The 13,635-nt window shown below is 34.1% G+C and overlaps 1 protein-coding gene across 1 annotated transcript in view; it reads right to left on the bottom strand.

The window, feature by feature from the left end:
- LOC129611557 (dynein axonemal heavy chain 7-like) overlaps positions 1-13,635 on the bottom strand; it is a 277,416-nt gene that overhangs the window by 200,985 nt on the left and 62,796 nt on the right. The window contains exons 4-6 of the mRNA XM_055524754.1: positions 12,342-12,947; positions 12,171-12,229; positions 11,047-11,412 (exon numbers count right to left, since the gene is read on the bottom strand). Of these exons, the coding sequence (XP_055380729.1) occupies positions 11,047-11,412; positions 12,171-12,229; positions 12,342-12,947 (1,031 nt within the window). The remainder of the gene's footprint in view (positions 1-11,046; positions 11,413-12,170; positions 12,230-12,341; positions 12,948-13,635) is intronic.

Genomic DNA, 13,635 nt, shown 5'->3' with positions numbered 1-13,635 from the left:
TAATTGATGTCCTTATTTTTTAATGTTGACTCTATTTGATTATAGTCAACCATAATTACTTATGACTACTGGAGGCGGCCTAGAGTTTTTCGTGACACCGCCTCGCATTTTATAATCAGGAGCATCCGGTTTCTCAACGTTGATCATCAGTTGAATCACTTTCGCAGATGAATCCGCTTTTATTTTTTTACTGGATCTCTTTTGCTTTAAGATCCAATCTGTTTATCTGGCGAGTTCTTTCTCATCTGTTCAGTAGGCGTTTAAGATTTACTTCACGCGCTTTCCTCTTGGTGTATCGTGTTTTCTTTATGGTTACTATCATTAGACTTATAGTTTGTAATTTGCTCATGTTTCTCTTTCTTCAGCTTTTCATTCTCAGTCCTCAGTTGAACAACCTCGTTCTTCAACCCCACACAGCGCTGTTCTAGTTGGGTAATCCTTTTATGTGTGTCAGCATTTTGATCATACTTTTTTTTTGGCTTGAGCTTTACTCGTGTTTATTTCCTTCTTGGTTTGTGGAGCTTGAGTGTTCGGTAGTCCTATATTTTTATTCTTTTCTAAAATCCGCATATCAGATGTAGGTGGTGAACGCCGGATTTTCGCGTTCCTCCTCAACGGATCAATCAAATGCTGTCCTCAGAATCCATAAAGCCGCGTATTTCTTAGCATTTACAGCTTCACATGTTAGGAAAATGTAAAATCGACTAGGACTCATGCCAACCTTTGTCTCCCCTAACTTAAATGCTTTTCTATTACTTCTTTCGCTAAGCGATCTCTTGGGAAGTGAGTTCGCCTCTCGTCCTGAGGCAACTGGGGCCTGAATAGAATGGTCTGTACGCTACGGTTCGGAATCCTTGGGACTGCTTATGGATGTTTGCTTCCCAGAATCCTTAGGGGAGTCGTTCCGAATGGATACGCCGGCGAATCTTGTTCCGGAAATGTGGTCACTGAGGGAGGAATTCTTTGGGCCATCCGCAGTTTTCAGCCTTTCAAGTCGACGGGTGCAGCCGATACAGAGCCGGCGGAATTACAGAATGGTGCCCTGACTATCCTGTCGGGCAGATCCATCAGGGCAAGCTTTGCCGGGTCATACAGCTATGTTCTAGGAGACAGTGCGATTTCTGGGTACTGCAATCTGGGAAAATCCGGGTATGCATCGAAGCACTCAAAGTCTGCTGCTACGCAGTGCAGCGGTGGAACGTACTAATTTCAGATGGGCGAATGGAACAACGTGTAACGCGACAAGGAAATTGTGGCCAAGGCTAGATTTGCGTCGCACAAGGAATCTAATATCTCTCCTCCGGGATGACATTGGCGCCGTGATACGGGTTTTAACTAGACACTGTCTGATTGACGATCATACCAGAAAGATTGGCCGCCCCGCAAACGATATCTGAAGCAGCTGCTGTGACGGGGAAGAGGAGGAAACGGTGAGTCACATGCTTTGCTCGAGTTCGGCGTTGGTTAATGGTAGGCACCTTGGCCGCTGTCTGAAGAACTGAGGGTGTTTTTAATGAGGGAGTGAGGAAAGATCCGGCGACACCGCAACGGACCTTGGTAGCCTAAGTGTACCCTTCGGGGAGCCGCGCAAACTACCTACTTAAAGCATATAATTTATATTCTTATTTCAAAGGTAACTAGCATGTGACCCATTTCAACATATGCTCCTTTTATTGTTCTGACATCCAAAAATGAGGACCTCCATTTTTTACTAATGCCTATGTGGCCTATCTGGTTTCTTGTCACACAATCTCGAGATGTCAAAATGTGTAGCTTTGTTTGGGAGCATTATATTCTATTTGGCGCCATGTAACTATCTTTCGTCTAGTAGAAGAGAAGCGTAATGTACATCACTACAAAGTTTTTCCCATCATATAGCGCTGTTTCCGGACCTGTTGTGTCCATTTATTTTTGACAGATTTATGACATAAAGCTGTCAGTCTTGATGTCGATGTTTAACTATTCATGTTGAGTAATAAGTAATTAAAATATTTTAATATTTTAATTATTTTAGGTTAATTTATTAAATCAAATCACTTAAAAATTGTTTTATTTTATTATGGATATTTACACTTGCTGTCTTAAATTTAGCACTTGTAACTGTACCAAAAGTTGCAAAAATGTTTCCTTTTCGTCTAAATTATCTGCTAAAATTTTTTTCATTTCTGGCCAGCTAACAATATGATTATTTATTTCAACTGTTTCTCTAACTAAGAACTTCCCCAGAAAGTATTAGTAGAATAAAGAGTAAAACTCTAGTTTCAGAATATAAGATTTTAATTTAGAATAACTTCACAGAGAATCTAGTTGAGAGAAAAATATTTCACATAAATGATGACCATGAAAGAACTACTCGTACATTCTACAATCATCATAAAAAAAATCATAGATAGCTTGGAAAATGATAGACATGAACGTTAACCAACGGATCCGGGATAGGTAAATTATAGGTAAACAATTAAACCAATTGGAAGTAAAAAGTAGATCCAGTTGCCTCGATTGCTGGTTTGTTATTGAGGATATTTGTTTGCAAATTATTTAGATGAAAGGTATCTGTAAAAGACAACTGCAACTCACTAGACCAGTCAATTGCAATCAAAAAGGGTTCCTCGTCATGAGCCATTCATCTAATTTTTGGGGAGATTAAAATTTCCGAAAACAAAAACCTCATCCTTCGGGTTAAGATAATTGCATACATAATGAATTGCCGAAGACAATTTTGCATATGATTCATTATTTGATTTAGGCGGTATATAGCAATTGACTAAGAAAAGCGTTTTGGAATTCAGCTTAATTTTAACTGCAATTATTTTAGGATAATCGGAGTCTTGAACATCAATAATACTAGCTGATAACGAGTTTTTGACGGCGATTAATACCCCACTTCCCCATGCCGGAACTTTCTATAAACAGAAAATGATTCAAGATTATTGATGAAGGGGAACAATTAAGTTTCCGTTAAAATATGAATATTACAGTCAAGAAGAGAAGAATTAAACAGAACGGTGTTAGTTTAAGTCCTTAGTCCACGAATATTTTGTTAGTACAAAGAAAGTTGTTCACAGTCCTTGTCATACTATTTCCAAAACCAGTTAATTGGACCAAGTTATAATTGTTTCGAAAGCTATTTAACCCATCAAGACGATTGGGCTGAGGTCTTCGGAAGAAACTATTTGTTTTTTGCTTCCATCATCCTCTGCAAATAATCAATCCATTTGCTTTTCATATAGCTCCTAAATGTTTGTAAATCTTTATCAACACTGGCGGCAGATATATTTAAAGTGTCAAGAAATTTTTTGAATAAGTTATATAAAATAGTATAGTCAGAGGGAAGGCCCTCACTTTCAATAAAAACCTTAACATCTAATCTAGTTTTATCATTCTGGTGGACATTCTCCACCGCGTCGTGAAGATATGCCAAGTACAATTTAACATTCTCACATACAGCCCGATCTCTGAAGTGAGATCGCCATGTGCAATGGACCTTTTGGTCATACGAACGATCGGAGGAGTCAGGGGATCTACAAAGTTAGTAGGCGGATGTGTTTGCAATAAGCGAGCGTTGGGTAGGTTGTGAGAGTTGGGTATAGATATAGAAAATTGGGTGTTAGTGATGAATGTTTTACGCTGAATGCAATTTGGGTATTTGGTTTCACTGTCAATATTTTTATTCTTCTTAATATTTGTATTGTCGCTATGGTCTTTTTCGTTAATTTCAGCGTTATTGTATTATTACAGTGGAATCCGCTTATAGTCACTACTGTTTATAGTCATAATTCGGTTACAGTCAACAATTTCGTTGTCAACATCTTTTTTATTATATTTTCATGTATTTTCATTTGTTTATAGTCACAAACGTTTATAGTCACATACGGTTATTGGATCCTATTTTTTGTGAACCATATTGCTTAATTCATATATTTGACGTCGCTTATAGTCACATACTCTGAACGCCGTTTTTTGTTTAAAGCGGTAAGTAGTTTTACTACCTACTTTACGGCAAATAGTTTAATTACTATAGTTGTTGTCGAATTTGTAGCGGCAAATATTGTAACTTAAATATTTTTTTCTGTCACTTTTGTGTATGTACATACATAGGTACATTATTTCCACAACAAAAATTTGTCATTAATTTAATTTGTAATTCAAAAATTTAAAATAGTGTTTGAAATATGTACATAGAAAGGTAATAAATTTTATTTTTTATTCTTTGTAAAATTTTGTAAATCTTATTTTAAGGTACAATTTTTTTTTTCTACTGACGCTTATAGGCATATGATGCTTATAGTCACACATTTTTATGAAATTTTTTGTGTGACTATATGCGGACTCCACTGTATTATTGTCATCGAGATTTATGTCAGTATTGCTTTCATCATTGTTATTATTGTTATTATTATTATTATTATTATTATTATTATTATTATTATTATTATTACTTTTGTTTTCATCATTATTGTTAATGTTATAGATATTGCTATAATTATTAATATTATCACTGTTATCATTATTATTGTTATCATTATCATTATTGTTACTATTGTTATTATTATTATAATTATTATTGATATTGTTATTATTCTTATTTTTATTATTATTATCGCTATTATTATTCTTATATTATTATTATTAATAATACTGTTATTATTCTTATTTTTATTATTATTATTATTATTATTATCATTATTATTATTATTATCATTGTTATAATTATTATTATTATTATTATTATTATTATTATTATTATTATTATTATTATTATAACTCTGATTTATTATCATGATTAAACTTGTTTTTATTGTTACAATAAGTATTAGTACTGTTACTGTTATTCTTATAATTTTATCTTATTACTTTTTTTTTACTATTATTATCATTATTGTTATTATTATTATCATTGTTACTTTTATTATTACTATTATTGTTTAAATTTTTTATTTTCCCTTTTTTGTTGCTGTTGTTATTCCCTTTAATTTCATTGTTACGGGAAAAAACCTGTCTAGAATGCTTGCCTATGCGAAAAGAATCAGTGCGTGGAGAGCTTTCCATAATGTTAGTATTTTGGAAACGAACCTGCTTCCTGTTCCTCTTATTATTAAGTGGGTTAGTTAGTATTGGTTTAAGTTTAGAGTGCATTTAAGCATTAGCTTTCTCTTTAGCAACATCACTCCCAATTGGGTCGTAATCCCCGAAATACTGAATCACCGTACCCACATCCCAAAACTTATCACCAATTATGTCATCAGCTATGGAAGAAGGTACAGTAACTTTGAAAAAATTGTATTTTGGGCTTATATTTTAAGTTATTTGGAGTGATATTAGCTACAGTTACATTATCTCACTTGAATTTACTAATTAATAACAACTTAAGGCTATCTACTGTCGCAGTCACTGGGAGTCTTGAAAAAAATAGGTTCGAACATCGTGATCAAGAGTTGAGGGAAGATCTAGCTACTGGTTGCTTGGAAAGTCTGATAAAATTAGTGCAAAATTTTTCATTTGAGCAATTAGTTTCAGCAGCGACGAACATGTTGGAACTTACAGGAGGCTCAGAACAGGTCAATTCATCCTGCAACGATGCACCTTCGCCAACTATTAGCTTGAAAATAGCAGGCCATGGAGTAACTGATAATCCCAGAAAAGACTCATAATTCCATGGTCCGTTAATGTGACACTGGCATCTACCTTAACGCATAATTTGTTCAAGTCACCCTTAAGAGAACTAACTGAGTCCTTCAGAATGCAGGTGCTTTTAGAGTCCATTAGTTTTTGAAGTTTATCATTGAGGGAAAAATCCAGTCTTTTTTGTAACTTCTCAAGATCTACTGATGATGCCTGCTCGGTTCTGGGTAGTTTGCTTAAAGTGCAGTTGAGGGCTTCGTAATCCTTGGCCATTTCATTGAAGGATGTCGAATTAGTTCTATTTACGTCTATACATTTTGCGGCCAGTCCTATGTGCTCCTCTTTTTGCTTATTGAGGGATACATTAATTTCTTTGAACAAGGTGCCCAGTTTAGAATGATGGTCCATGCATCTCTCACACACAAAATATTGCGCCAGAAAAGAGGAGTACCACCCTCAAACAGGAGCGCTCAAACAGATCTCATTAAATCTTTTGTTGCAAAATCCATTGCAAGTAAGCAACTCGATTTTAGCGTCTGATATAGAGCATAATGAATTATCACATCTGCAGATCGAGCTCATCTCAATAATAATTTAATCTAGCTTTTAACTTTTAGTTACTTTAAATTTTAAGTTAAAAAATTAAATTTACAATTTAAGTGACATCGCAACTTTTATTAAGCAGAAAAATTATTACAATTATTATCAGCTCTTTCTTTGTTTTTTTTTTAATTTTAATTGTAGTAACCTGCGTATTATTTAATTTAAAGGTAGTGCAACACTCACGTTTGCAAAAAATTCAAGGACAATTTTTTCTTCTTTTTTACTTTTGATCTACAAAAAACTTTTTTTTTTTAAACTATGTGTGCACTAAGCAGTTTAGGTAGGTCAAAAAATAAAAATAAAATGTTGTTTAATTTTTGTTATAAAATCGTGAGTAATATTGCGAATTTAATAGTTAGTTATTCCTTTTGTTTTTATTGTTTTTCTGTATGATTTATTTGCAAAGTTAAAGTTTAGGAAATATAATTGCTACTATTATTGTTATAAATCGTAAAAAGAAACACGACTGTTCTTGTTAAGTGTAATATGAGAACTAATGCGAGGTTTCTTCTAACGTACTTACGAGAAAATCTGAATGGCACTTGTCCGCACTCGGACAATTGATGTCGAGTGTCCGAGATACCGGCGCCCTAGTCAAACTCCCCCGCTTTTGATAAATTAGTAAAGGCATTCGACGTCAGATGTAATTCGACATTTTAACAACGTGAAGACGCACCCCATATATGGCTTTTGATTCAAATAAAATAGTGTTCCGGAATTTATCAAGCTCCGCCAGAATGCGTAGATGACTCTTGAAGCGTCTACGATCTTCGGTCCAGTTGAATTGTTTAACTCTATTTCCATGACCCCAGTTTCGAGATCTGTATGAAGCGGGACCAAGACCAGACGATTTCCGACGAGGCCGTTGGACGCGTCCTGAATCCATCTGCATACACAAAGCAAGCCAAGCAACGAGTACGTGTTATTTCCGCGCGCATTTCGATCTTCTACCACCAAGCGGTGAAGCACATTACCATTGGCTTAGTAAGCACATTACCATTACTGAGCCAATGGTAATGTGCTTCACCACTTATCATATAAAACAATAGACCATTTATCACATATTCAAGCATAAGATGGTGTCCTTAACTCAAGAGTTGTTCAACAAAACTAAGAGTGGTCTTCAGTATATCATTCAAAACTCCGTCAATCTAAATATTTGATAGTGAATGGTTAAAGATTTTGACAGAATTTATTTCAGATTCTACACAATTATCTACCTGGTCCCGCTGTAGATTTCGAATAGGGTAAGGGAGTTTCGGGAGTCATGCCCACTCTCCTGGGCCGGATTAAGATGTTATAATTAGCTGGGCTGAAGCCCAGAAAAATAGTTCAGTGGCTAAAAAATGGCTAATGTCCAGTGGCTAATTTTATAAATGTAGCTTCAAGAAAGACAGCGCAATTGACCTAGCACCTAGATAAATACAACAAACTATGGAAACAGTTTAATTTGAACGACTTAATAGTAAAAGAGTTTTGAAGTGCGAACACTGATTACGCATATTTCAAAATTGAATAGTAATACAAGGTGAGACAACTCAGGACGAAACTACAAGACCGACTAGTTTTGCTCAAAGCGCAAGCCAACCCGAAGGCTCTAAAATTGAAAAGCAATCTGTCGAAGACATTGAAACAGACGGCTGAGGTAAACGCTGATGATTTGATAGACATAGAACAACAGTAGCGTTACAAAAACAGCGTAGTAAAATAAAAATATTGGAAAGATATTACTAGAATAAATGATAACATCATTTCTCAATCAACAAATGAACAAGAATCAGAATACCGGAAAGATGAGCATTTCGAAAAAGTGGAAGAGAAACATCAGGAAACCGTTACAAGAATAAGGGAGCATACGCAAAAGCAAATTCAACCTGGTGAGTCTACAAGAGCACAAGAAAACCAAGTAAAATTACCGCAAATTAACATACCAACGTTCAACGGGCAGTATGACTTATGGACCAGCTTTTATAACCTGTTCAATTCGCTTATACATTCAAATAGCAAATTGGATAATGTCCAAAAATTTCATTATCCCAAAAGTTTACTGTCGCCAGAGCCAATGAACTTAATAATAAAACATCTCTTAGTAACTAGTGAAAATTACGTTACTGTATGGGAATGACTAACAGCTAGGTACAACAACACAAGAATACTGTTCTCATCATACATGAATAAGCTGCTATCTCTACCTCATAATGTTGGATACTACAAAATGCCTTTGTGCTATAAAAAACCTAGGCATTCCTGGGGCCCTATGATTAGTTTCCTAATTTTACAAAAAATTGATAAGGAAACTTCAAGGCCCTACGAAAAATAGGCAAACCCCAAGAAAATCCCAGAATTGACAACTATGTTACAGTTCCTGGAAACAAGATTTCAGGCGTTAGAAACTTTGGAGGACCCGGCAACAAAACCAAAAATGAAAAGCGAAGCAACCAAATGTATCACAGCGTGATATAGGGTAACCGAATGTCCAATTTGTACAGAGCAGCATAAAATTTACTCATGTCAAAAATTCAAAGACATGAGTATTACTCAAAAATGCGTAGCTGTAAGAAGGCACAGCTTATGCTCAAACTGTATCAGCAGCAATCATGTGAGAAACAAGTGCATTTCAAAGAGCACTTACATGAAATGCAGCAAAAATCATCACAGCCTTTTACATGATGTAAGAAAACACATAATACATCTAAAACAGAGTAAGAACACATAATACACCTAGTAATTCAGGTTGGCAATCATACAACTGCGTCATATCGAATAATGCAACTTAAAAGAACCAAAATTGATGCCATAATAACTGAAATCGGTGCAAAAGAAATAAGCTCTGTAAAAAATAGTGTGAGCATAATAATTGCATCAAAGCAATGTAAAGAATTTTCGGTTACCAACACGGCCTACGTTCTGGAAAACCTGACAAAAATCCTGCCACAAGAACAAGTACATTAAGACAAATGGAAGCAACTTAAGAACATAGATTGAGCCCACCCTGAATTTGAAAAACCTGCAAAAGTTGATCTTATATTAGGGTCACCTGTCATTAGTAAAATATAGCTTAGTGGAATAATAAAAGGACAATCACACAATCCAATAGCTCAGCAAGCAGTCTTTGGGTGAACTGTAACAGGTCCTGGAGCAATGAAAACCCTTAGAAACAGCTTGAAATTCATACTACACTGGATGATATTGATGCATAAGTCAAACAATTCCGGGCCGCCGAAGCAATTCCGAAAAATGAAATGGTGAAAAAAGATGAAGAATGTGAAGCATTTTATGAAACAACGACTTAACGTAATAACGGAGGGAAATATATTGCCGAGAGAAGACTATAAAGCAGCATTGCTTAATAACGACAGTAAAAAAAAGAGCAATCGCACGCCTAATTAATATTGAAAAATAGTTCGCAAGAAACCAAAAACGTTCTAAACGTTCTAAAAAGCGCTGGCTTTAGGCTTCACAAATGAGCAGGCAGCAGCCCACAACTCGTAAACAATACAATGCCGACAAGATCAGTTGAAATGAGAAACACACAAACTGAGTCATGTAATATATTAGGCATATGACGGTATCACAAAAAGGGTTGTCACAAAGAGGGTTGTTACAAAAAGTGTTGTACTCTCCGGAATTTCCGACCCACTTGAATGGGTAGCACCAGTTGTATTATCCGCAAAACTGTTTCTACAAGACATATCGAACAAAAATATTGGTTGGGATGACGGTAACAGACACGTGTACATGAAAAATATATCAATTTTCGAAACCAATTGTAATTTATAGGTCATGTAAAAATTCAACGGTGGCTTTTCTACACTTCAACCAAACCAATTCAACTTCATGGGTTCTGGGGCGCTTCAAGTAGAGCATATACTAGAGTAGTACACTCACGACTGCACCAAAACTGTTATAAGTCAACATTAATCAGCGCCAAAACAAACTTGGCATCGTCTTCGCGAAAACTTTCAATACCGCGAGAGCAGAGAGTTTCAATAGAACTAAAGGGAGCCGAGTTACTAATGAAACTGCTTAATAAGGTTGCAGATGATTTAGAAATGTCAAATATAGTACTATATGCATGGACTGATTCCAAGTAGTACACTCCTCCTCTCGTTGCCAACCGCGTTAAAATCATTCAACAATCACTAAGGAAGATTATTTAGAATTATTTTAATACAAATGAAAACGTCAATGAGAATCTGTCTGAAACAAATTATTGAAAACAAATTGTTGTGGTTAGGATTAGAATGGCTACATAATGATACGATAAATGTAACAAGACACTTCTATAACACAGAAATTAGCTGCCTAATAAAAAATAAGTTACTGCCTGTTAACAGCAAGATACTAGAGCTTCATCTATTTTTGAAAGTTGGTATCTTAAGAGTGGGAGCCTGACTACGAAGAACAAATATCGACGATAATTCCAAACATCCTATTATAATTCGATTGAGAATAGAAGGGATGAGGCTGTACCACAACGGGCCTGGTTGGCCTATGTGTAACTTTTGGGGTGCCCCCAAATTACGTAACTTAGTCTAATGGGTGTAGCAATTTTTTCGTAAAAAAGCAAACTAACAAACTTGAGTAAAATTGGCGGATATTGTATTTCCGACTTGAAAAAAAATTTTTTGACTCACACGATTTAAAAAATTCGTTATGCATAAATTATTTTTTTATATTTTACTTTAAAAACAAATACCCAAACGTTTTTAAGAAGCTATTTCCAGTTTACCTGAAATTTTTTTTGCGATCCACGAGGTATTCTTGCGAAACAATGGTTTTGAAATAGCAATTAAAAAGTAATTTTTTTGTACGACTTACTCAATCAAAATTGCATTTTCAATAGAAAAAGTACCGGCTGGTAAACCCTGAATTGCCCAAGTTCTTAGCATAATAGGTTCACCCAGTACGTTGTTGAATAAGAAATTGGAATTACATTTAATGCTGCAGGTTAGACACTTCTTTACCCAATTTTCTATTTGTTGTGATCTGAACTCTGCAGTGAAAGGTCCTAAATACGCAATAAGACCGGAGCATATTAAAATATCTCCAGTTAGCGTATTATATTTTTCTGTCAAAAGTTCCGCTGCAGAAATCCATCTAAATTTTTCGCCACCCAACACAAGCATTAGTTCTTGTGCCCTTTGTAATCTCTGCGTACACCATTCATATTGAAACTTTAAATTTCTATAAGAAAAATGTCTCTTATATATCAAGGCTTTTCTGTCAGAACATGATATTTGCATTCTTGTCATTTCGAGTAAAACACCATTGAAATTTTTTTTACGTTACTTTTGTTTTACTAAAACATGAATTGGTGAAAGTTTAGCGAGGATGTTTTAAAATGTTAGCATTTTAAAATCTTATTACTAAATATTACATAATATTAAAATTTTAAATTATTTTTCTACATCAAATAAGATAATATACACTTTTCCAATTGCCATTAGTATCAACCAGAATTGAATAAGTTCACTTATCTAGTTTTGAATGTTTCTAAACGTGCGTTTCACTTATATGCAAGAAGCAACATGAACATTTAAATATGAAATGTAGAAGTGAATATGTGCAGATATTTCATTTTCAACTTGAAACGAAACGGTAAAAAACTAGAATATATTTTCGTTTCAAAGTGTATAACAGGACATATCTATATTTCAATGCCCTCTTAGAAAATTTTATGATCTCAAGAAGTGAATAACCGTTATTATCTAATTTTGTCAGAAAAATTTTTGGAACAATTGGTTAGTTATAATCTTCTTCAAGGATTTATTCTAAAACTACTGGAAAAATTAAATTTTTTTTCCTGCATTATAAAGCACTTAAAATTTGAAGTAATACTGCATTCATAACTTTTTTTGTCAAAAATGTAAATATCATGTTCTGACGGAAAACTCTAGATATTTCTAATTTTGCATGAAATATATTATAATGATATAATTTACTGATGTTGAATTTGTTGCTCAGCAAGAATGCTTTGTATTTCTTTTAAGTTGCCTTCAATTTTTTCTAATTGTTCCAGTTTTTCTTTTAAAATAATCATAAGGGACTGGATTATAAAAAAAATGATTAGTTAAAAATAATATAAGAAATTGAAAATGTTTATGTTGTATTACCTTGTATCGATTTTCAGCTTCTGTTAATGCCATTTTCTTTGGTGCAAAGCTTTTAATCACTGCATCGTATTTGGTCAACGCTATGACCCACCGACAAAGTGCTTCACAGGCTGTGGAAACATGTTTTATTTTATCTGGCTCAAAATTATCGTTATTCAGTATTTTTTCCTGAAGTTTTCTAATGGTTTGCGGTGAAATGTTATCTTTATCAAAATTTAACAAACTGTCGACGAATTTAATATCAGCCAATATTCTTTTAGAAGGGCCCCAGTAATCGTCTATAATGCCGGCACTAGATGTAGATGGTACGCGATCTGCTTTAACATCTTTAAGAATACACACAGCTTCCAAAACTATTTTTACACCAATTGGCGGATTTTTCATTGTTCTGACGAAAGATATGTCAGTAGGTGTTAATGTGGTAAGAGCTGCTAAGGCTTGATTAAGAATAGGTAAAACCTCAGATAATTTAGCATCACATTCTTCTTTAATTTCTGACACGAGTCTAGCTTGCTCCAAAGCTGTTTCTTCATCATTTTTAACATTTGATCGTTGTTCTGCCACATTATCGCCGTCTACTTGAATTTTAGTTATTTGTTCAGCCACCTACATATATGATATTGAAAAAACTTTAAAAAGAGTAACGTGAATAAACTGTGTCATTTTTGAAAATAAATTTATATCTTTATATCAACACAAGTTAGTCACTACATGAAAGTAGTCGCGTTTTAGTAAATAAACCCACACTGTCGGAGTACATCATACCTAACCATATGAACTTTTTATAAATATGAAAATTGCTGCATCCAGAGAAAAATTTTAGAGTTCATTTAAATTTTGAGAGACCGTTAGTGTCAACATCTTCACTTTGGAGAATATTTAAAATCTATAAATTCTCTCCTAAAGACTTAATGCAATTCCTCTTATATAATTACATATCTTAAAATAATCTTGCTGTTGAAGCACAAATGTCTTTACACCTATCATAGGGTTACCTAGTTCTTTGAATTTAGTCAATCCAGATAATCCAGATCAATCCAGATGTGGTTGTTAAAATTTAAATGTTAAAGACAGAAGAAAATGATGGGGCAAAAAAATCAAAAAATTTAGAAGCAAATACCTGAAATTAATAATCAATAATGGAAACATTATTTTAATCGGCAGAACTACCGATTATATAGAAATTGACCGCATAATACTCGAAAATTTCAAAATCTTATGTTGTATAAAATAATATAATTTGTTGACTTTTAAAAATCGTTGGTAAATTCAGCATATACAGGGTGATTCAGAA

This window comes from Condylostylus longicornis, unplaced genomic scaffold, assembly GCF_029603195.1.
Source record: "Condylostylus longicornis isolate FDR11 unplaced genomic scaffold, ASM2960319v2 ptg000052l, whole genome shotgun sequence".
Lineage (NCBI taxonomy): Eukaryota > Metazoa > Arthropoda > Insecta > Diptera > Dolichopodidae > Condylostylus > Condylostylus longicornis.
Note: the sequence above shows the minus strand (reverse complement) of the source record. Positions and strands in the feature narration are given on the sequence as shown.